This window comes from Rhamphochromis longiceps, linkage group LG14 (assembly GCF_057381845.1).
Source record: "Rhamphochromis longiceps isolate RC_006_pf linkage group LG14, R_longiceps_female_GT1.1, whole genome shotgun sequence".
Classification (NCBI taxonomy): Eukaryota; Metazoa; Chordata; class Actinopteri; order Cichliformes; family Cichlidae; genus Rhamphochromis; species Rhamphochromis longiceps.
In genome coordinates this window covers 42,572,732-42,597,024 of record NC_140570.1, presented here as the reverse complement: position 1 = coordinate 42,597,024, position 24,293 = coordinate 42,572,732, and the positions used below count along the sequence as shown (strand labels likewise).

General features: G+C 42.3%; 1 protein-coding gene across 2 annotated transcripts; it reads left to right on the top strand.

The window, feature by feature from the left end:
* The first annotated feature begins 4,156 nt into the window (after nt 1–4,156).
* LOC146654897 (uncharacterized) lies at nt 4,157–24,177 on the top strand. Of its 2 annotated transcripts, XM_085381094.1 has the most exons (5): nt 4,157–4,248; nt 6,245–6,416; nt 6,493–6,627; nt 21,195–21,335; nt 21,478–24,177. In XM_085381094.1, exon 5 carries the CDS (start codon nt 21,523–21,525, stop codon nt 22,249–22,251), a length of 729 nt encoding a protein of 242 aa, XP_085237220.1. In that variant the 5' UTR covers nt 4,157–4,248; nt 6,245–6,416; nt 6,493–6,627; nt 21,195–21,335; nt 21,478–21,522; the 3' UTR covers nt 22,252–24,177. The 2 variants fall into 2 exon arrangements, with proteins under 2 accessions (XP_085237220.1, XP_085237221.1); XM_085381095.1 differs by lacking the exons at nt 4,157–4,248; nt 6,245–6,416; nt 6,493–6,627 and adding an exon at nt 16,523–17,788.
* The last annotated feature ends 116 nt before the right edge of the window (nt 24,178–24,293 follow it).

The following is a 24,293-nucleotide window of genomic DNA, read 5'->3' as shown; positions in this document are numbered from 1 at the left end:
TCCTGCACGCCAAGCTGGATACAAATAGAAATCCCTGGAAACAATTCTTTCTGCGCTTAAGAGCAGCTTCCTATTGCAACGCTGGAGGATTTGTCACCATTACTGGATATGCTGCAGAAGCACAGCAAAGCAGTGACTGTGTGTAGTCGGTTGCAACGTTAGAGCTCACGATCGTGAAGGCAAGAAACTGGATTAATCTTTTCATCGTTTTCCATCCTGGCGGCAACGTGAGGGATCCCATGTATCCACCAAACAAAGACGCCAGGCATGGATTGCAGCGGTGAGACGAGCGGATATCGAGTTCCGTGCAATCCCCAGCTTTTTGTTGGTTTGCTCGCGGCATTTTCTCTCCGGTGAGTTCTAAAGTAATTCATATCACTATCCGATTGTTCAGTCTGACGTCACTAGCCGTGTCTGGGCCTAAACTCTGCTGCAGGTCCATATATCAAATGATCACTGTGGCATTACTGAGAGTTAAAACACTGTCTTAAGTCTTTCATCTTTAATAAAATTATCAGCGTTCTGCTCTACCAGGTGTAACAACTGAGTTAAACATCCAGGCATCCATGACAATGGAATTTATGACATATGAGTTAGAAGTTAGCAGCAAGTTAGCTCGCTAGCTTCTATCTAAATACAATATAGCATGTCCTGACTGCGGGGTTTTGGAAACAAATTAAAACGTACAGCTTTCTTATCACTTCCAACATAAATGAAGACAGAAAACTAAACAGCAGTGACATTTGTAGGGTTACTGAACTTGGGCTAGCTGGTATATAATGATGTGCTACGTGACCGCTAGCGACACAGCTATGTTAGCATAATATAAACACGCTAACTTTTTTTCCACTCGATAAAAGTTAACGTGAGTGTTCTCGGTGGTCAGGAACAAATGTAATCGCATGGCAGGATGCTGTAAAAGGACCAAACTAAAAGGCTTTTAGTGGGTTTTTTTTTCAATGCGCTGCGGTCATAGATAATGAGATAAAACATGCTAATGTGTGATGCTGCAGAACCACGTCATGTCGACTGAGTAGCTTTTGATTTGGCATTATTGCAGGCAAACCAGCATATGAAATGGATGTAACAAATCCAGTGGTGATGGGAGTGACAGCGTCACGGAAGCTGAAGGGCAGACGAAGGACTGTGTGTGCAGTCAACAGGGCAGAGCAGAAATAAACCGGCTGTTGGAGGAGAACAGACTGCTTCGAGCACAGTTGCAAAAGACAGAGCTGAATGAAACTTTCTTAAAGGACGATACCGAAAAAGTAAGATATTACACTGGACTATATTGTTATGCAGTCTTAATGTCCCTCTTCAACACTGTCAAAGATTTCCTGCCAATATCGAAGAAACTGACAGGTTTCCAAATGCTCTTACTCACACTAATGCGTCTGAGACTTGATCTTCCAGTCCAGCATCCTTGTCATCTATTCCATGTGTCACTGTCTTCTGTCTTCACCGATACCGTTGATGTTTTGGGCAGACTGACAGAAAGAAGGATGACCTCAAAAAGTGATATAGTCCAGACAGAGCTTACAAATGATGGGCCATTTGCTAAACCTGCAGCACACACTGCTTTCTATGTGAAAGAACCATTCTGTGAGAAAAACTCTACTGCTCATTTGATCTATGACCTCTGAAAAACAGTTCATGATTTCCATTACTATTCAATTATAAAAAAAAAAGTACATTCCCTGGGTTATACAGCACTGATATGCAAAGCTTAATTGTATATCTGTAACTCTAGAACTGCAGTATTTATAGTTTTCTTAGTTTAATATTTCAATTTCATATTCTTCTTCTAAGTATAAAATCCCTTTTGTTATATTTGTCTCGTTAATTTAACTGAAATACACTGAAAATTGCTCACAAATTAAGGTTTATGTGTCAATACAAATGCAGGTTTTATTGCTGGGAGCTTCCCGTGATGCACTGACTATTTCTTCTTCCATGACACTAATGTTTTGTCTTTGCTTCATCATTTATGTACTGTACTGTATCCCCAGTTTTCCAGCGAGGGCTGCGTACATTTTGATTGCATTAACGTTTTTATCCAGCCTTTATGTGCAATAAAGGCTATACTTTTACACTGTAAAAGTATAGCCAATCAGAAGCTGCAAAATTCAAATGTAGTTACTGACAGGCCAAAGTGCAACAGGGAAGAGATTAAATGGGATCAAAGGGAGTGGCATTATAAATTCCTTCCTTCCTGAGATTCAAATCCTCCAATCAAAACGGTGCCAGCAATGCAAAGACAGATTTCTTTAAAAGATTGGACACAATAACAAAGTCAGTCGTTTATTTATTAAAGCACTGTTAATAATTTTAGTTGCTGCTATTTCAAATAAATGTTTGGTACAACAAATTTCTCCGTGTTCTGTCTCAGGCTTTATTCGGGCCCTGGTACTAGAGCTATGGTCTGTTCTTGAGTGCAGCAGTGACGACATCAGAGTGGTCCGTCCCAAACCAACTCCCATTGACCCCACAGATAGGAGTTGCATTAAGGTATTGTATGTATGTGCGTGCGTGTGTGTGTGAGAGAGAGAGGGAGAAGGAGAAACTTCCTGGAGCCCACAATGCCCCAATTTTTAGATATCTACATAATAGTACAGACACAGATCTCTTAGAAGTTTTGCTTTTCCATCATGTTTTTAGCTCACTGGTTACAAAGGTGTTTAAATTGATTAAAATTAAATTGATTCCAATTATTATTAACCCAGGACTCAGAATAGTGGTCCATGTGTTGCTGTGATACCAGCAGCCATGTAGAAAATTCACTTGTGAATATTCATATTTAAGAAACTGGCAATAGTGATTTTGTTAACAAGAAAGGCTTTTTGCTGATTGGTTTATGGGTGTCTGGGCAAATAAGCCTTACTTTCATAAGACTGCATTTTTAGTTATGTTTTTGGCAGAATTTCTCTCAGGAAAGCTTCAACAAGCTCCAGCGTGAGCCTGTCTGTGTGTGTCTGATGCTTGGCCTCTGACAGCAGCCAAGTCATCTCTCTCAGAGAGACTAGCCAAGTGAATACGGACAGCCAGTGATGTGTAAACTGTGTCCTGCCACAGGCGACTTTAAAGTCTGCCTTATCAGTGGGTTATACATATATGCTGAGGTCAAAGGAAAACTAAATATACACACACCAGCACTTTGGTGAATTAACTCGAGTCTTTGCTTTAATCTGTGCTAAGTACAGTAGGAGGTTTGGTAGTACATATGAAGATAAGTTCACACATGCACAGAAACATCAGAAGACACATGAAAGTATAGATATTTCTATTTTAGAAAAAAAAAATCCATCGTATCTTGTTTTTTTCTTTACGTTTCTTTGAAGCTGTTTAATATAATCTAAGTTGTAGCTCGTTTGTGCAAGTGTCTCTCTTTTTTTCCTTTGATGCTTTTGATGATATGTTTTCCCTGTTCTACCAGACCCAGTGAAAAATGCAGGGAGCTTTCCTGTAGTTTAATATTCTTCAGGCTGCAATAGGTTTCTGCTCAACCACTCTGCTCAGAATATATGTCTTATTCAGTTTTGAGAGTGTGGTAAACCATGTTTTATCTTTGCAATCATAAATTCTTTTTACATTTTGTTTTGCTTTGAATACTACAGATATTATTTGTCATATTATCGGTAGTGTTTGTAGTTGAATAGTGTTATATTATTATTATGTGTTAGGATTTGATCAATCCATGACGTGCACAAATGCATTCACAATGGTCTTTAAAAGCAAATACATTTTTTCTCTCTAACAGCTGCTGTATTTACTTTCCTCTTCAGTCCTTCCTGTACTTGGTCAACCTCCTCTCCTCTTCCCAGTCGGTGTGGCAACTGCTGGGCCGACAGTCTTTGGCCAACAAAAGCGAATACACCCTGAGGGAGATGCCAACCTCCATACCTGTAAGTGTTTTTCTTCTTCTTCTTTTCCACACACTGCAGTTTTTTTTTGTCATCCATCTGAGGGCATGTTTGCACTTTTTATTTGGCCTCCAAACACCACCCACCCATTTGTTTTACTTCAAACGCATTCAAATAAACCCTCTCACACTGAGACTGATATACGTTCTCCACCTTACCCATTGTAAATTTCCACACAGTTTTCGTTTTGCACCCTATCCGGTGCATTCTTGTTCAAAGCCTCTCATTTTACTCCACAGGATTTGATTGACAGACTGATTGCCGTGAATTCGGATGGGAAGATTCATTCTCTCTTCCACTACGAAGAGAGTCACACATTCGGCCTAAGGTGGGATTCATTTTTTTTTTCATATTACTTAACATGGTAAATGGTAAATGGCCTGTATTTATATAGCGCTTTACTAGTCCCTAAGGACCCCAAAGCGCTTTACATATCCAGTCATCCACCCATTCACGCACACATTCACACACTGGTGATAGCAAGCTACATTGTAACCACAGCCACCCTGGGGCGCACTGACAGAGGCGAGGCTGCCGGACACTGGCGCCACCGGGCCCTCTGACCACCACCAGTAGGCAACGGGTGAAGTGTCTTGCCCAATGACACAACGATCGAGACTGTCCAAGCCGGGGCTCGAACCGGCAACCTTCCGATTACAAGGCGAACTCCCAACTCTTGAGCCACTATCGTACTTCCCCACTAACATCAGTGGGGAAGTACATGATATCAGATTATCACCTGGTGACTGCACACACACTTCAGCCTCTGGCAATAGGAGACTGGCATGGTTCTTTATACTTTGATTACCCAGCATTGAAAGGCTGATGAAAGGATTTCTCTGGATAAGAGAGAAATAAGCTGGTGTGTGTGTGTGTGTGTGTGTGTGTGTGTGTGTGTGTGTGTGTGTGTGTGTGTGTGTGTGTGTGTGTGTGTGTGTGTGTGCTTGTGTAAATACTCACATCAGCCTGTATAAAATACAGCAATGCATAAGTGTTTTGAATGAATAGAAATGTGACACATGAGAAGGTGTGTCTGTGACTGTTCCTGTATAACTTATTTTCAGACTAGTTAACAAGTTATGCTCCGGTCATTTGATGTTACCAAGATAGATGTCCTTTTGTAATATAGTTAAATTTTCTTTGTACATTTCATTTATCCACCATCATACATTAAGCCAAGAAGAGTTCATTATACTAACAAGAGGTATCAACGCTGGGCCAAAGTGCAGCACGTGGTTAAAGTTTGTAATCCAGCCGGGGTGTAAATATCACTCAGCAGCCAGTCGCAGAGATGAAGCAGGCAGCATCAACACATAAATCTACTCTACCCGGCTTAAATCAAAAGACCACCTCTGACTGAAAAGCTGTAGATTTTACTTTTTTGCACAAATTAATTCAGATTCACACTAATTCTGTTCACAGCTCCAACAAAATGAGGAAGAGGAGGGGGAGAAACACAAGTAGATTGAAGTACAATTGGATGAAAGTCGAGGAGAAGGAAGTTTAGGATGAGGAGGAAGAAAAGCAGCAGGAGCATCTTTAGGGATCCCTATGATGTCATTGAGGTTTATTTCATTAATATTGTCCTCTCACAAAGAAAGATGACTTGTTTTAGTTCACCTACCTACTTCCTGTATTAAATAGTGATGTGCAAAATGTTGTGGAAAACCACGGAGCAGGCACGTATAGTGCATCTGCAGGTAAATGAACATCAGATCTCTCAGACTAAAATCTGTATTATACTTTTAGTCTTAAGAACATATGTTGTATATTTATCACCCTTATGATAAAACCCATGTCAGCCATTGGTTTATGGACTTTGTATTTAGAAGCCTCAACATTTGCTTTATTGCTATCGCTATGTTGTTTTTTGTGAGCCTTTTAGGACCATATTAGGACGAGGGATCAGAATCTGGAGTCGTGCACACTACTGTTTCATTTAGCGTGTATCCATAAGATTTGTGCAGCAGATCCAAGTTGTGCCTTGAAAACAGGAAGGTTGTCTGCATAGAGGAGAACTTTAATAGCAGGCTTGTACAAAGTGAGGCTTTGTGCTCACATTTGCTGCAAACACTCGTTTTAATTCTGTTACCCTGTTTTGATGCAGAATTGAGTTGAAATCAGGCACCTTCTGTTTTAATGTGTTCTTGTGAATTGATTGTGTATCGCATACATTTGATTTGACTTTCTGCGAGACAACAGTCGTCCGCTGGCCAAAAAAAGTTTTCCAAATACCTCCACGTGATCAAGCCTGGATTTAGAAAACAATAGCAAAAAAAATCTGCACCTCCTGCTTCACATGCAATTTGTGTTTGTGTGTTCAGAGGCGGCGGCGAGAGGGGAGACCTCGGCTCATCCAGCTGGAGAGCCTGACCAGGAGGAGTCGAACATTAACTCTGCTCTTCCAGGGCACCCTGCAGACTTGGCTGCTGGCATTGGCGAGGGAGTGCGGCCGCCGCTGGGATGACGTGAACGCCAATCATAGGTCGACTGCAGGTATGCGAGTCAGACCTTCTCAGGAGGGTTTCACTTTTCTCTCTTCTTTATAATTGACCCTTGTTTTCTCTCTCAGCTCCTTGTCTCAGAGTGGGAGGGATTTGAAGCACAAAGGGAGGAGCTTGTCGTTTGGTTGGCTGATATGGATGTCCACCTGAGTGAGGTTGACCAGCTGACAGGAAACACCTGTGAAAAACTGAAACAACTGCAGGTGTGGGGTTGTTTTGATATGACATAGTTTTGATATGATACATACGTCATCCTAAACTGGACTAACAAAGAACCATGAGTCCAACATGAAACTTACCTTGCATAAGCAGGGCTCGCAAAATTTCAAAATCCCTGGTAGCCCTTCGGGCAGGCACTCTTCAGTTTTTGGTAGCCCAAAATAAATTTAAGAAGCCCAAATAAAAAAATAAAAAAGAGGACAATTTTTAGATTGATGTTTTGTTTCCTTTACAATATTGTAAAGGAAACAAAACATCAATCTAAAAATATTTAAAACACAAATTACAACAACAATTTCAACCATCAACTCAAATATTTGGTTCTAATTGAACAGAAATTTCTATGAACTTGCAAGAACTGTGTAGGACATGAAACAGTGTGTGTCAGATCCTGAATTTGAAATTTCCACTGAAATCACGGGTAAGAGGCAAGTGGAACCAAGCTGACTTCTGCTAAATGGGTCAAACTGGGCAGAAAGTACACAAACACATAACATCCTTATAGAATATGATGTAACACTATAGATCAACTTACCTCAGAATATATAAAGCATATAAACAATTACAGCAATATGATGCAACAAACACAGCAGTGCTACTAATCCAAAATACTCATAGAACTTCATAGAACTGAAACAAACATTTATTTTTAGGCCTTCGTCGCGTCGCTGTGACGTAATCGGCCTTAAAATGCGGCCTTTAAGGCTGCAGACCCTGAATTGGGATACAGCCTCTGAATCGCTGCATCTTGTAGCTGTGTCGTCTTAAATTGGTCATGTGATTTTGACGCGCCGACGCGTCCGGCAACCCCAGAGGTTTAACTTAATATTTAAGTGTCTCTTGGTTTTAGACTAGTTGTTTAGTCTAATTTGATGTTTTAAACCAGAAAAGGAAGAAGAGGGCTTAGAATTACAGGTAAGAACTGCTCAGTGGTATGTGATAAACTGTAAATGTAAAGCTTACAGGTCAGTCCTCATGTTTTTAAATCAGATTTTGAGTCTGTACATGGCACATTATGCTTTTGCATGTTGTGAAATGTGCTGCAAAACAAACTGAGGTAAACTAACTGGTTTACTGTGATGGATTTAAAGTGCGTGTGACTGGTGCGCAGTGGCTGTGGTGCTCACGGTCAGAGTTCAGTCACAAAGAGGGTAACAGAGATGAATTTAAAGTTAAGGTGATGGTGCTTAGATTCATTCACAGACTGAAACCTTCACACCAACTTTATCCTGTGTCTCTTAGTTTTAGACTAGTTGTTTAGTCTATTTTGATGTTTTAAACCATATCACAGGGTTTTTACTTCACCATTTACGGGGTTTTAACAAGCAAACAAAAGACAGATTGTAGCTGACGCTGAAATGTTTGTGTGGGTTGCCATGACAACACCAAAGTGAATCTGAGATCGTTATTGTTTTCTATTTGTTTTCTTTATTTGCTTCTCATGCTTGTGTACATTTGCAGTAGGAAAGGTAATCTATGAATCCAGTGATATATCCTGCTTATAAGAAATGTTTCTGTTAAAATATTATTGTGAAGTAGTCACTTCCTGTGAGTTGCGGGAACCGGAAGTTGTGCGCGGGAGAGACAAGACAGAACGGTAACACGGCGGACTTTTCGGAATATACAACTTTTCTACTGCTGGTTTTACAAGGCGTACACGGTAAAAAATCATTATGCTGTTATTTGTTTAACACTTGTGCACCTTGTGAAAGGAAATAAGTGGCTGAGATGAATATCATATGTGCTATCGATATTATTTTACTTGTTTCTAGTTTTCACGGTGCTCCATGATTGTGAGAGGAATAAAAGAATTGTGGACATCAGTACGAAGCGTGGATTCTTTCGACCAGAGTAGAAACAGTGAAAACGTGTCCCAATCCATCTGGAGGCTTCGGTGTGCAAAGCTCTTGTCATCCTGCAGCAAGCTACAGGTCTCGGTTTGCAAACGCGCTTCCCCTCCTGCAGCAAGCTACAGGCTTCGGTGTGCAAAGCTCTTCTCATCCTGCAGCAAGCTACAGGTCTCGGTTGCTTCTCATCCTGCAGCGAGCTACAGGCTTCAGTGGACACGTTGCTTTGCATTTTGTGACAACCAATCGGGAGCTGCAGATTCAGCGGACACTCCAAGAAGCGGTTTCAGGCTAAAGCGTGAGTCCTCAGGCTATATTGCGCAGTTATTATGCCTCATGAGTTGATGGATAGAACATGAGCTACAAATTTGCTGTAATGGACAAGGAATTAATAGTGTTCAAATTTCGGATTGTGTAAAAACAAACAAACAAACAAACAAACAAAAAAAGAAAAAAAAAAGGACAATCTGTTGAAGTTCTGGAAATTATTGTTGTTTTCTTACCTGTTGCTTGCAAGCTTCATGAAGGCTGAAACTGAAAATTTATTTGCTGTCATACGTAAGAATCTAAGCTAAGGTTCCTTTGTGTTAATTTTAATAATTCTCCGCCTATTACATCCATTCTTGTAATTACCTTAGTTATCTTGTCCTCTTCATAAGATACCCCCTTTAAAGTCTGAAAATGTCTAAAGATGGTCATAGTCACCCTGATGTTATGTCAGAAGTACAAGATGCAGGGGATTTGGAAGAGGAAAAAAGTGTAGTGTCTGAGAAATCTGAGACAAAAGCAAGAAAATCCTCTCGTGAAAGGCGATTAACGCCAAAAATGCAGGAACTGAAAGATCAAGAGTTAACTCAAAAGGAGAAGAGGTTCAAAGCAACATACGAGAAATGGAAAAGCAACGTAAGAGACATTCGCACAAAGTTAAAGAAAGTATGCTCTGAGAGTGACATGTATGATATGATGGATGAGGCTGAGAAGCTTGAGTCTGAATTAAAGGAACAGTATGACAGAATTCGACTCCAAACCTCACCAAGTCAAGAATTTCGAAGAAAGATCGATGCATGCTCAGCCGTGTCGGCCGACTTGCTGCAGCTGATGAGAGTACGTCTGACTGAAGATGACGGTGAGTTTGACACGGTGGCGGAAAGATCAAGGTTACGCATGCTACTTGATAATGAATATGCTAGGTCCATATATGGATCCACAGCCTCCAGAGTTACTGCACCCAGCTGTCACAATTCTAACCATCTCTCAGAGTCACCTAGCATTCCAGCTATGAGAGCGGAAGTGGCTGCTCAGCTGGCTGCAAAGAAAGCCGAAATTGATATGGAAGCTGCCATCGAAGCTCAACGTCAGCAGTTGAGAAAACTTGAAAATCAGAGGGACATTGATGTAATTCAGGCAAAGCTAAATGTCTACACTGAAGAAGAGGGAAGGGATGGGACACGCAGTCCTCCATTCAGCAAAGTGAGTGATGCACACCCCTTCGCTCACCACATCCCAGATCAAGAACGGCAGGTTGTGCAAAACGAGACATCATTGGTCCAATCGCTACAAGAGTCATTAGCTCTTACTCGCTTGCCAACTCCAGAACCTTCTGTATTCTCGGGCGATCCTCTGAAGTTTACAGAATGGAGCATAAGCTTCAAAGCCCTCATAGAGAGACGATGCTCTGACCCTGCAGACAGACTATTCTACCTGCAAAAGTACATAGCAGGTGAGGCAAAATCCTCTCTTGAAGGCAGCTTCTACAGAAAAGATGAAGAAGCCTATCAACAAGCATGGGATAGGTTAAATGCTAGATATGGCCATTCCTTTGTAGTGCAGCGGGCTTTCAGAGATAAGCTAAATGGGTGGCCGAAGATTGGTGGAAAGGAATATCTCAAGTTAAGAGATTTCAGTGATTTCCTCCAAACATGTAGTAATGCCATGCCTCACGTAAAGGGCTTACAGGTTCTTAACGACTGTGAGGAGAATCAGAAAATACTAGTCAAGCTTCCTGACTGGGTGACATCTAGATGGAACCGTTATGTCACAGAGCAGCTAGATTGGGGCAACGACTATCCAAGCTTTCATGAGTTTGCTTCCTTTATCTCTAAGGAGTCACGCATCGCATGCAATCCAGTGTCATCCTTACATGCCTTAAGGCACTCTGCAGAGGCACCAGCAAGAGAGATGAAGCGTTCAAAAGCAAACACGTTTGCCACAAATGTGAAACCCCCGATTCCATCAAGCTCCACCGCCAAATCTGACCCTGGTGAAATCAAGTTGGGAGATGCAGGGAAACCAAAGAAATGGACCACACCAACACAAAATTCCAATAATGGCCAGTGTATTTGCTGTAGTGAGAACCATTCCATACATAAATGCAAGAGGCTTATGGACATGTCTGTAGAGGATAAGAAAAAATGCATACTTGAAAATAAGTTGTGTTTTGCATGTCTAAGAAAGGGTCACAATTCTAAAGACTGTAGGAACAGGGCCATGTGTGGCATATGCAGAAAGAGTCACCCAACGCCATTGCATGAAGATCGTTCTACAGCAGCATCAACACAAGGCGCAGTTGAAGAAAGTACGTTGTCATTATCATGTTGTGTGAGTGGAGGTGAAGGTGGGAGTACATCAATGATAGTCCCAGTGTGGATCTCAACACTTAGTGCTCCGGACACTGAAACCCTAGTGTATGCACTATTGGACACTCAAAGCAGTCACACATTTGTTGATCAGGAGGTGTGCGAAAAGCTACAAGCAACAATGGAACCAGTGAAACTTAAACTTTCCACCATGATGGGGAGAGACTCAGTCGTGAAGAGTCAAAGAGTATGCAAGCTCAAAGTTAGAGGATTTTCCTCTAATGTTTCCATCAGTTTGCCTCCAGCCTACACAAGGGACTTCATTCCCCTTGACCGCACACATATTCCCACTTGCCAGACAGCCAACAAATGGAAACACCTTGTAAGCATGGCCCAGGAGATACCCCCGTTGATGGACTGTGGTGTTGGATTGTTGATTGGATACGACTGCTCCAGAGCGTTAATTCCAAGAAGGGTCGTCACTGGGGGTGACTATGAGCCTTATGCTATTGAGACGGATCTTGGTTGGAGCATTGTGGGAAGCGCACCACAGCGTGTGCAGGCTAAAGATGTGACTGGTTTTTGTCATCGAGTGTCTGTCAGAGAGGTGCCACCCATAACACCATTTGCTGTCATCAAGGCCCTGGAGTCTGATTTTGCAGACACAAAACCTGGTGACAGAAGCATATCTCAAGAAGATATTTGCTTCCTGCAGATCTTGAAAGACAGAATCCAACAAAATAAGGATGGTCACCTGGAGATGCCTCTCCCTTTCAAAGCACGTCCGCATCTCCCAGACAACAAAGGGCTGGCGTTAGTACGGCTGAAGCATCTAAAGAGGAAGCTGGACAGAGATCCCAAATTCAAAATAGACTACGTGAGATTTATGGAAGGTGTCTTCAAGGATGGAGATGCAGAGAAAGTGGAAAACCAAGCAGAGCTGGGGAAAGTCTGGTATATCCCACACCAAGGAGTTTACCACCCCAGAAAACCAGGAAAAATCAGAGTGGTTTTCGACTGCTCTGCAAGGTATGAAGGCACCTCCTTAAACGACCATCTGCTAACAGGACCTGACCTCACAAATAGCCTAACAGCCGTGCTGTGCCGCTTCCGTAAACATCCCATCGCAGTCATGTGTGATGTGGAGAAAATGTTCCACAGGTTTCATGTGAGCGAGGATGATAGAGACTACCTGCGGTTTCTCTGGTGGGAAAATGGAGACACAAACTCTGAACCCAGAGAGTACCGCATGAAGGTTCACCTGTTTGGAGCATCATCATCCCCTGGCTGCGCCAATTATGGCATGAAGCACCTTGCCAGCCAATGTGAGAAAGAGTACCCCTCCGCAGCTAACTTCATCCAGAAACATTTCTATGTCGACGATGGTCTCATAAGTGTAGAGTCGGTGGGTAAGGCAATTGAACTGGTCAAAGAAGCCCAAGCCGTGTGTGCCAAAGGAAAGCTGCACCTTCACAAATTTCTCTCCAACAGCCGAGAGGTCCTTGACTCTGTCGATGTTGCAGAGCGTGCTACGGAGGTAAAGAATGTTGATCTTAATCACGAGGATTTACCAGTTCAAAGAGTGCTAGGTATAAGGTGGAATGTTGAAAATGATAGCTTCTCCTTCAAGGTGTCACTTGAGGAGAAACCAGCAACGCGCCGAGGGATTCTCTCAATTGTGGCCTCCTTGTATGACCCTTTGGGGTTTCTAGCCCCAGTCATTCTTGAAGGGAAAAGAGTGCTGCAGGAGATGTGTCAGAGAGGCACAGGGTGGGATGAGCCACTACCCAAAGGCTTGAAGTTAAGGTGGGAGACTTGGATGAAGGATCTGGAGAACCTGGAAAGAATTGAAATTCAAAGATGCTTCATACCTGACAGCCTTGGCGAGATTCAAAGAGTCGAGCTTCATCATTTCTCTGATGCAAGCAGTCAAGGGTATGGCCAGTGCTCTTACATCAGAGTGGTAAGCAGAGAAAGGGTATGCTGCTCCTTGGTCATGGGCAAGGCGAGGGTTGCACCAACCAAAATAGTTACCATACCGAGACTTGAGTTAACTGCAGCAGTAACCTCGGCATCTGTGAGCAGCATGTTAAGAGAGGAGCTAGAACTCAAGGTTGATGACGAATATTTTTGGACAGACTCAAAGGTCGTGCTTGGTTACATCAATAATGAAGCAAGAAGGTTCCATGTGTTCGTGGCAAACCGCGTGCAGAGAATTCGAGAAACCACCGATGCACGGAAATGGTACTATGTTGACACAGGAGAAAACCCTGCTGATCATGCCTCGAGAGGCCTCAAAGTAGCTGACCTCATCAAGTCAAATTGGTTCTCTGGTCCCAGCTTTCTATGGGAAAGAGAGATAGCCACAAAACAGGCTACTTCAGATTTGCTGGTGGGAGACCCAGAGGTGAGGACTACTCAGGTGTTGAAGGTTGATGTAGCAAGGCAGTTTGACATCCAGAAGCATCTGCTGCGGTTCTCAAGATGGACTACAGCTGTCAACGTCATTGCTCGTATCCAGCGGCTGGCAAAGAGGATCAGGACCGCTGAGCCTTTAAGCGTGGAAGAGAGAAAGCAAGCTGCACAGACTCTCGTCAAGCTTGCACAACAAGATGCCTTTCAAGAGGAGTTAAACACACTCAGCCAGAAACTAGGAAGGCTGCCTTGCAACCACCAACTCTTTCAGCTTGACCCATTTCTCCAAGATGGCATAATGAGAGTAGGAGGAAGACTGAGGAAGGCATCTGTGCCTCTTGAGTTAAGACACCCAGTGATCCTTCCTAAAGATGGTGCTGTTACAAACCTCATCATTGCACACCATCATACCAAGATACAACACCAAGGCAGAGGACAAACCCTCAATGCCCTGAGAGCCAATGGTTACTGGATCACTGGTGGAAGTAAGGCTGTAGCCCAATACATCAGGCAGTGCGTACAGTGCAGGAGAGCCCGCGCGCCACCAGAGGAGCAACGGATGGCAGATCTACCTAGTGACCGTGTTGATCCCACACCACCATTCACTTATTGTGGTATGGACTGCTTTGGTCCTTTTCACACCAAACAAGGTCGCAAAGATCAAAAACGGTACGGCCTCCTCTTCACATGTTTTTGCTCAAGGGCAGTGCATATAGAGATGTTGGAGGATTTGACGACTGACGCATTCATCAATGCCTTGCGCTGCTTCATTGCCCTTCGTGGAGCTGTTAGGCACATTAGGTCCGATCAGGGAACTAACTTTATGGGGGCAAGAAACGAGATGGCAAAGGCTCTGAAAGAACTTGATAAGGAAAGAGTGACTGCATACCTAGCAGAAAATCAGTGCGACTTCCAGATGAATACGCCCCACTCTAGTCATGCTGGAGGCGCATGGGAGCGTCAAATCCGGACAGTGAGAAGCGTACTGAGCACAGTCCTTGCCTGCAGTGTGGGAAGGTTGGATGATGCTTCATTGAGGACATTCCTTTATGAAGCTATGTGCATCGTGAATAACCGCCCACTCACTGTTGATAACATCAATGACCCCAAAAGCTTGGAGCCACTCACACCGAACCACTTGATCACCATGAAATCCTCAGTCCCACTTCCACCTCCAGGTAAATTCGTCAAGGAGGACCTGTATGCTAAGAAACGGTGGAGAAGGGTACAGTATTTGACTGAGCAATTTTGGCACAGATGGAGAAAGGAATACCTGGCCAATATTGCTCTGAGACAGCGATGGCATACACCAAGACGTAATGTGGAGGTGGGTGACATTGTGATTCTCAAAGAGGAAGATGTTCCTCGCAATGAATGGAAACTTGCTAGGGTTGTGGAAGCACATGAGGATGATGATGGACTTGTACGGAAGGTGACAATCCAGACTGGTGATCGGAAGTTAGGAAAGGGAGGCAAACGCCTCGTCCAACCCTCAATCATTCAGAGACCCATTCAGAAATTAGTGGTCCTGGTGAAAAATGGGAAAAATGTCATTCATTGATTAGATTTCCCTTCTAAAATAGAAGTTGTCATTATGCTGTACTTCATGCACATGTTATGGAGATGTGAAATCTACTGTTCATATTGTTGAATTCATTTGTTGAGAAAAGAATATTGTTTATGTCAATGCAAGAATGTTTAAAACAACAACATGGTGCTTGGGAATTACCATTGATATAATGAGAAATGCAAGTGTATTTACGTTCTCAATTGTAATAATCAAAGGTAATTGGTGGGAGTGTAGCTGACGCTGAAATGTTTGTGTGGGTTGCCATGACAACACCAAAGTGAATCTGAGATCGTTATTGTTTTCTATTTGTTTTCTTTATTTGCTTCTCATGCTTGTGTACATTTGCAGTAGGAAAGGTAATCTATGAATCCAGTGATATATCCTGCTTATAAGAAATGTTTCTGTTAAAATATTATTGTGAAGTAGTCACTTCCTGTGAGTTGCGGGAACCGGAAGTTGTGCGCGGGAGAGACAAGACAGAACGGTAACACGGCGGACTTTTCGGAATATACAACTTTTCTACTGCTGGTTTTACAAGGCGTACACGGTAAAAAATCATTATGCTGTTATTTGTTTAACACTTGTGCACCTTGTGAAAGGAAATAAGTGGCTGAGATGAATATCATATGTGCTATCGATATTATTTTACTTGTTTCTAGTTTTCACGGTGCTCCATGATTGTGAGAGGAATAAAAGAATTGTGGACATCAGTACGAAGCGTGGATTCTTTCGACCAGAGTAGAAACACAGATCGTGATGTTTGAAAATGTTTTGGAAATATTCTTTAAAGATTAGATGTAAAATACGCAGAGGATAAATTCAATTGGTTTATTAGTTTATTACATAAGTTGAAAAAAAGTTAAACAAGTAAATAAAGAAACAACATAAAAGAAAAGTAAACAAAACAAATCGGTAAATAAAGGAAAATGGTAATAAGAAGGGAAAAAAAAAGAAAAGAGAAAACCCCAACAATCCCCTCTGAGCAAGCACTAGGCGACAGTGGGGAAGAAAAACTGCCTTTAAACGGGCAGAAACTTCCGGCAGAACCAGGCTCACGAGGGGCAGTCAACTGCCGGGACTGGTTGGGGTGAAAAAAGATGAAGGAGAGAGGGAAGAAGTGTTAGGAGAGAAGGGGAGAGGAGAGGTGAAAATTAAGATGGAACAGAGGTGGAGGGAGACGAGGTGACGTCAGCAGTAGAAAAAATAGAAAAAGTAGAAAGAGCAGGAGTGTCCCTCCTCCAGAAGAAGCGGAAACGTTTTTTCTTCTTTTCCATGAGCTTTTCCACGACCACTTTTTTCTCTAGGATGAGGGTTCTCAACTGATCGGTTGTTTCTTCAACTTCCTTCTCAAGTTTCTGGCATCTTTGCTCCATTTCTTTTAATAGATTGCACTTGTCTGTATTTTGCTGTTGTTTTTCCTTGTGCATCTTTTCTAACTGCTCATTTCTTCTTGTGATTTCTTGAAGCTTACGCTGCAGGTCTTCATTTATTTTCTCTTGTTGCTGCTTTTGTGCAAGCATTTCAGCGTTTTCGCGCTTCAAGTTGTCTGAGTCCTGGAGAATACGTTTTTTTTCTTCTTCCTGTTGCTCTTTCTCTTGAAGAAGCTCTTTTTTTTTGCACTCTGTTTCATCCAGCCTGACTTTCAGCACTTCGTATTTTTTCTTTATGCCTTTGAGTTGGTCCTGCATTTGTGTGACCCCTTCCTTTTTCTGTCCGAGGATTTGTGCAGTTTGTTCCATAGCTTCATCAAGCGTTCCTTGGAGCGCCTGATTCTTTTGCTCCATGTTTTGGAGATCCCTTTGCATCTCCCCAATAGTAGCATTCGCGCGTTGAAGCTGGGCAGACGTTTCTTTTAATTCAGCACTCTTTGTCTTGTTTTCCTTCATCAGGAACAAAATCTTCTGTCGTGCTTCACCAAACTTTCCTTCCCAGGCCTCACTAATAATTTTTGTGTAAGGCTGGCGTTGCTGTTGTTTTTCCAGCTCTTGATTTCGTGCTTCCAATTGTCTGCACTTCTCCTCCAGTTGAAGCTTCTCTTCTTCAATTTGTTTAATTTTTGCATGTAGGTCGGAGTTTTCCTGTAATGTCCTTTGGACTGATGAGGCACCAATGGATCGTGTCATATCAGGCTTCCCTCTTGAAGTGAGTGGCCGGCCAGACCTCGAAGGAGAGGCAGCAAGATTGTTTATTCTTTGTTGGCATTTTCGTGGATACATTTTTAATCCTGTGCACAGTGACTCTGAAGAGGTTTACAAATACTTTCAAATATATCTCTGGTCGAACGTTTGAAGGCTGCGAACAAACTGACTAAAACTTGCTGCTCCTGACCCCTATTTATAGAAAAGGCTCAAAGGCATGTGCTTGTGACATCATCACATGTCCTTGTGACATCATCACATGTCCTTGTGACATCATCACTCTTCATGAATCAGATTGTCACATGACATTTTAGAATGCGCCCCCTGCCGCCATCACAGTAGGCCAGACAAAGGATACAGCTTCAGCTATGGTGGTACGTGTGTAGTCGGTTGCAATGTTAGATCTCACGATCGTGAAGGCAAGAAACTGGATTAATCTTTTAATCGTTTTCCATCCTGGCGGCAACGTGAGGGATCCCATGTATCCGATATCACCAAACAAAGACGCCAGGCATGGATTGCAGCGGTGAGACGAGCGGATATCGAGTTCCGTGCAATCCCCAGCTTTTTGTTGGTTTGCTCGCGGCATTTTCTCTCCGGTGAGTTCTAAAGTAATTCATATCACTATCCGATTGTTGAGTCTGACGTCACTAGCCGTGTCTGGGCCTAAACTCTGCTGCAGGTCCATATATCAAATGATCACTGTGGCATTACTGAGAGTTAAAACACTGTCTTAAGTCTTTCATCTTTAATAAAATTATCAGCGTTCTGCTCTACCAGGTGTAACAACTGAGTTAAACATCCAGGCACCCATGACAATGGAATTTATGACATATGAGTTAGAAGTTAGCAGCAAGTTAGCTCGCTAGCTTCTATCTAAATACAATATAGCATGTCCTGACTGCGGGGTTTTGGAAACAAATTAAAACGTACAGCTTTCTTATCACTTCCAACATAAATGAAGACAGAAAACTAAACAGCAGTGACAGTGGCTGCAAATTTTACCAGGGTTTTAGTCAAATGCCCCCCTGTGATTTTACCTGCACCCTGCGATTTGATTTTTAGTTATTTTAACAGCAAACTGAAGAAAAGCCTTGACTCCGTTGCTCCACTCACCACCAAAAAGATTAACGTAAAACATGCATCACCCTGGAGAAACGAAGAAGTCAAAAAACTCAAAAGAAATTGCAGGGCAGCAGAAAGGAGATGGAGGAAAAATAAAAATAATATCAACCATCAAATATTTTCCGAGCAATTTAAAATGTACAATAATACATTAAGGAAGTCAAGAAATTCATACTTCGCCAAAATAATCAGTATTAACAAAAATAATCCCAAGGTCCTCTTTTCCACCATAGATCATTTATTTAACCCTGATTTTAACAGCTCCCAAAGAACCCCCACAGACTCGCTCTGTGAGCAGTTTGCAGACCACTTCAGGGGAAAGATCAGCGCCATCAGATCTGATATTTTATCTAATCGCGATATGATTGTAAACACATCTGAGGGCTCGATTGTACCTGAGGAGACACTGGACAGCTTTGTCCTGGTTAATGCTGAGAACTTTCAGAAGGTTTTCTCCACAGTGAGACCCACCACATGTCTTTTAGATCCAATCCCCTCTTCACTCTTTAAAACACTTTATGGATTTTTTGAGGCTGAGCTTTTATACATGATGAATTGCTCTCTTCAGTTGGGTGTCTTCCCTGCTGCCTTTAAAACGGCGGTGGTGAGGCCCCTTCTGAAGAAGAGCAATTTGGATTGTAATGATTTTAATAACTACAGACCTGTATCCAACTTACCATTTTTAAGTAAAGTCTTAGAAAAACTTGTTTTTACTCAGATTACTGATTTTCTCAATGATAGACAGATCCTGGAGATATTCCAGTCTGGATTTAGGGTGAACCACAGCACAGAGACGGCTCTCCTAAAGGTTTTAAATGATCTTAGATGTAACTGGGACGCCCAAAAGCTCTCAGTCCTGGTGCTGCTGGATCTAAGCGCAGCCTTTGATACAGTAGACCACGCTATTCTTTTAAACAGACTAAAACACATGGTGGGCCTCTCTGGTGCTGTACACAACTGGTTCACTTCCTATCTCTCTGACAGATCTTTTATGGTGAGTATGGATACATGCTCCTCTAAGATCCATAAAATGACATGTGGTGTGCCTCAAGGGTCGGTTCTAGGCCCTGTACTTTTTAATTTGTATATGTTGCCTCTCGGCAGTGTCATCAGGAGGCATGGAGTGAACTTCCACAGTTACGCTGATGACACGCAGCTGTACATCTCCGTGTCTCCTGATGACACCAGACCAATGGATGCCCTTTTTAACTGTATCTTGGATATAAGATCTTGGATGGCAGAAAACTTTTTACAGCTTAACCAGGACAAAACTGAAGTTTTAATTGTCGGTCCTGAGGCTCAGAGAGAGAAACTCTTGTCTAAATTAGAGGCATTTTCACTATGTCCTTCGCTACAAGTGAAAAACCTGGGTGTTATTTTTGACTCTGAGCTTGGTTTTATCCCACATGTTAAACATGTAACCAAAATTGGATTTTATCATCTAAAAAATATAGCCAGAGTCCGCCCTATTCTCTCTCGGGCCAACACGGAGATGCTGATGCATGCTTTTATTGCCAGTCGCATTGATTACTGTAATGCCCTGCTCTCTGGTCTTCCTAAGAAGAATATTTCAACTTTACAACTCTTGCAAAACTCGGCAGCTCGTGTGCTGACGAAGACCAGAGGGCGGGCCCACATTACACCGGTTTTAGAATCGCTGCATTGGCTCCCCGTGTGTTTCAGGATCGATTTTAAAGTTCTTTTATTGGTTTTTAAATGTCTTAATGGTCTTGGGCCTTCTTATCTCTCAGATCTGCTTTTACCATACGAACCCTCGCGGACCCTGAGGTCCTCTGGTACTGGCCTTTTGATTGTCCCTAAAGTCAGGACACATACTCACGGAGAGGCAGCTTTTCAGTGGTATGGTCCTCGTCTGTGGAACAGCCTGCCGGAGGAGCTCAGGGCCGCAGAGAACGTACATGTTTTTAAGAACAGGCTCAAGACCCACCTTTTTAATTTAGCTTTTACTTAGCGTTTATTTATTTTTTATGCTTATTTATTCTATCCTGTTATTCTATTATTAATTTAGGATTTACCTAATATTTTTTGATTTTATTCTTATTCATTTTTTAATCTTCTTACTCTATTTATATTTATATTTATATTGTATCCTGTTCTTATTTATTTTATCATTTTACCCTGTATATATCGTATTGCGTCATATCTCCAGTGTTTCCTCGGAGGGCGCTCTCTGCACCGGGGCTGTTATTGACCGTGGCTGCTGGTCTCTGGGGTCCTCTCAGCCTGGTTGGGGGGCTCCTTGGCCTCCCTCCGGCTGTGTGCCCAGCCCGGAGGCTGCGGTCTGTGACCGGCTCCCGGTGCAGACGGCTCTCTGTTATAATGTTTCCTCACTTGGCTCATGCGAGCCCAGCCCAATTTTTACTCTTTAAGTGTGCGCGTGTGTGTATGTGTGTGTGTGGGTGGGGGTGGGGGGATATATGTGTATTGAGAGTGTGGGGAGTGAGTTGGAGGGTGGGGTGGGCTGCTTTTAACTATGTAAAGCACTTTGTGCTACATTTTTTCTGTATGAAAAGTGCTTTATAAATAAAGCTTGATTGATTGATTTGTAGGGTTACTGAACTTGGGCTAGCTGGTATATAATGATGTGCTACGTGACCGCTAGTAACACAGCTATGTTAGCACAATATAAACACGCTAACTTTTTTTCCACTCGATAAAAGTTAACGTGAGTGTTCTCGGTGGTCAGGAACAAATGTAATCGCATGGCAGGATGCTGTAAAAGGACCAAACCAAAAGGCTTTTAGTGGGGTTTTTTTCAATGCGCTGCGGTCATAGATAATGAGATAAAACATGCTAATGTGTGATGCTGCAGAACCACGTCATGTCGACTGAGTAGCTTTTGATTTGGCATTATTGCAGGCAAACCAGCATATGAAATGGATGTAACAAATCCAGACTGGGCACCAACACTGCACATGGGGCACGACGACAAACCTGTGTCAGACTCGGACCGGCACGCAAGGCGTATGCAACGGAAGCGAAAAAGAGCACCCATTGCAGGTAAACACCCCCCTCTGAAAACATACTAAATTGCTCTTATGGTACACTAATCCGCACATAACTTAAAGATGAATCACACACCTGTCATTGGAATATTGGTGTACATTAACCTTAAGTCTATGCACTATTTTTTATCTTACAGGCTTGATGATCGATGAAGGTCTGACAGAAGAACAACAACCATGTCATGGAGGCAGTGGACAGCAGTTGTGTTGGACAAGTGGAGGTTGACGTACCAGCTGCAAATGTGGACAGTGGTGATGGGAGTGACAGCGTCACGGAAGCTGAAGGGCAGACGAAGGACTGTGTGTGCAGTCAACAGGGCAGAGCAGAAATAAACCGGCTGTTGGAGGAGAACAGACTGCTTCGAGCACAGTTGCAAAAGACAGAGCTGAATGAAACTTTCTTAAAGGACGATACCGAAAAAGTAAGATATTACACTGGACTATATTGTTATGCAGTCTTAATGTCCCTCTTCAACACTGTCAAAGATTTCCTGCCAATACCGAAGAAACTGACAGGTTTCCAAATGCTCTTACTCACACTAATGCGTCTGAGACTTGATCTTCCAGTCCAGCATCTTTGTCATCTATTCCATGTGTCGCACAAAACACTGTCTTCTGTCTTCACCGATACCATTGATGTTTTGTATGCCCACTTAGGAGCACTGGTGCACTGGCCTGAGAGGCACTGTCTGCAGGCGACAATGCCTCCACAGTTTACTGAAACTTTTGGAAAACGAGTAGCAATCATTGTTGACTGTTTTGAGATTCGAACAGAAAGACCATCTAATTTAAAGGCACGCGCACAAACATACTCTCATTACAAGGGTACACAGACCATAAAATACCTCATCGGGATTACACCCCATGGAGCTATTTCTTTCATTTCCAGGGGATGGGGGGGTCGTGCATAGAGCAGGGCGATATGGCCAAAAATATTTATCACGATATATATTTGAAAATTTGCGATAATGATATAACCGACGATATAATTGATGCGAGACAAAATACAACTCCACAACATTACTAGCGCAAAAAGACAACCTTCCATTTATTTTCACCTAAACAAGAAGCTGGTTTTTATGTACATTAAAGCTTTATAAAAATGTAACAGTGCAAATGCAAATTCCTTGCTGAAAGTTTAACCAAAAGGCATTTCCAGTAGAAATGGGCTGACATATCCTGAGCATAACCATGTATAATATCCACTGAAGTTAAAAAGAGGTGCTTTGCAACATTAAACTGCAGTGTGCAGTACGCATTTTTCGGACCATAAGGTGCACGGGATTATAAGGCACATTAAGCGAAACAAAGCAGTCAGATAAATCAAACTTTATTAAACTCATTCTTCTTGCTTCCTCCACTTCTGTACCATTGATTCATTAATGTTGAATTCTCTGGCAGCTGCTCTATTCCCATGTTGTTGCAGTATATTAATGACTAACCTGGTATTGTGGATAGATTATCTCAGTTGTTCTCCTGACTGAAGTTTGGTCCGTTTACAGCATCCTGCCATGCGATTGCATTTGTCTCTAACCATGAAGAACCTTCACGTTAACTTTTATAAGTGGAAAAGTGTTAGTGTTCGTCCTCCAGCTTCACTGTTTATGTTATGCTAACATAGCTGTGTCGCTAGCGATCACGTAGCACATCATTATATACCAGCTAGCCCAACTTCAGTAACCCTACAAACGTCACTGCTGTTTAGTTTCCTGTCTTCATTTATGTTGGAAGTGATAGCAGAGCTGTACGTTTGATTTTTTTCAGAAATCTCTCAGTCAGAACATGCTAAATCATGCTTAGGTAACTAGCGAAACTAGCGAGCTAACTTCCGCTAGCTTCCTGCTAACTTCTAACTCCATTAAATGTAATAACTTTTTGTTTTCATGGAAGTTAAACTTTATAGTTACACCTGGTAAAGCAGCAATGCTGATCGTTTTACTAAAGATGAAAGAATTTAGACAGTTTTTAACTCTCAGTGATGCTGCAGTGTTGTTTGACCTGAAGCATACGGAGTTTAGGACCCAGATTACTCCCAGATTTAAGAGCATCTTAGTCCGACAAATACGACAATAACGACGACCGCTTGCATGTTCTGCAAAAAAATGTGCTTTGTCGTGTATCTGACAGACAAACACCAAACCAGTTCCACATCACGGAAGTTGCACCATTTTTACAAACCAATTCTGGTTCATCTGTTTCACTCAACAATCGGCCATGTGCGTATGAAAACAAAGGCACTGCGCATGCGCGTTTTACTCCCATTCTATCGCGATATTTCATTTTCCTATCGTTGCCTAACATTATACCGGTATTACCGTGAATGGTATAATATGGCCCAGCCCTAGTCGTGCATCAGATAAACACATCATAGAGAGATGTGGCATTCTTCAAAAGCTGTTACCAGGGGACGTAGTATTGGCTGACAGAGGCTTTGACATCAGAGATGCTGTAGGAATGATGTGTGCGGAGGTCAAGATTCCAGCTTTCACAAAAGGCTACTGTCAACTTGATGCAAGGGACGTTGAACAAACGAGAGCAATTGCCCACCTGAGAATTCATGTTGAGCGAGTAATAGGTAGTTTGCGCAACAAGTTCAAAATGTTACACACAGTCTGATTACTCTTATCATGTGAGGCTGAAGACACAACACTTCTTGATAAGATCGTTAAGGTTTGCTGTGTTTTTGTTAATATGTGCCCCAGTGTTGTTGTCAAACCAGGGCCAAATGACACTTGCTCCTGTTGAGTATTCTTAAAGCTGTTCTTTTGGATGTACTGTACATTGTAAATAGTTGTACTTTGTGTGAAGTTGTTTTAATAAAACAAAAAAGAATAGTATATTTGTTTGTTTTTCTTTATTATAGATCTATTCACATGTACACAGCAATCACATAAAAATGAAATGCAAACTATTTACATCGCACCACACAGCTGTCATCAATCTTTAACCACAA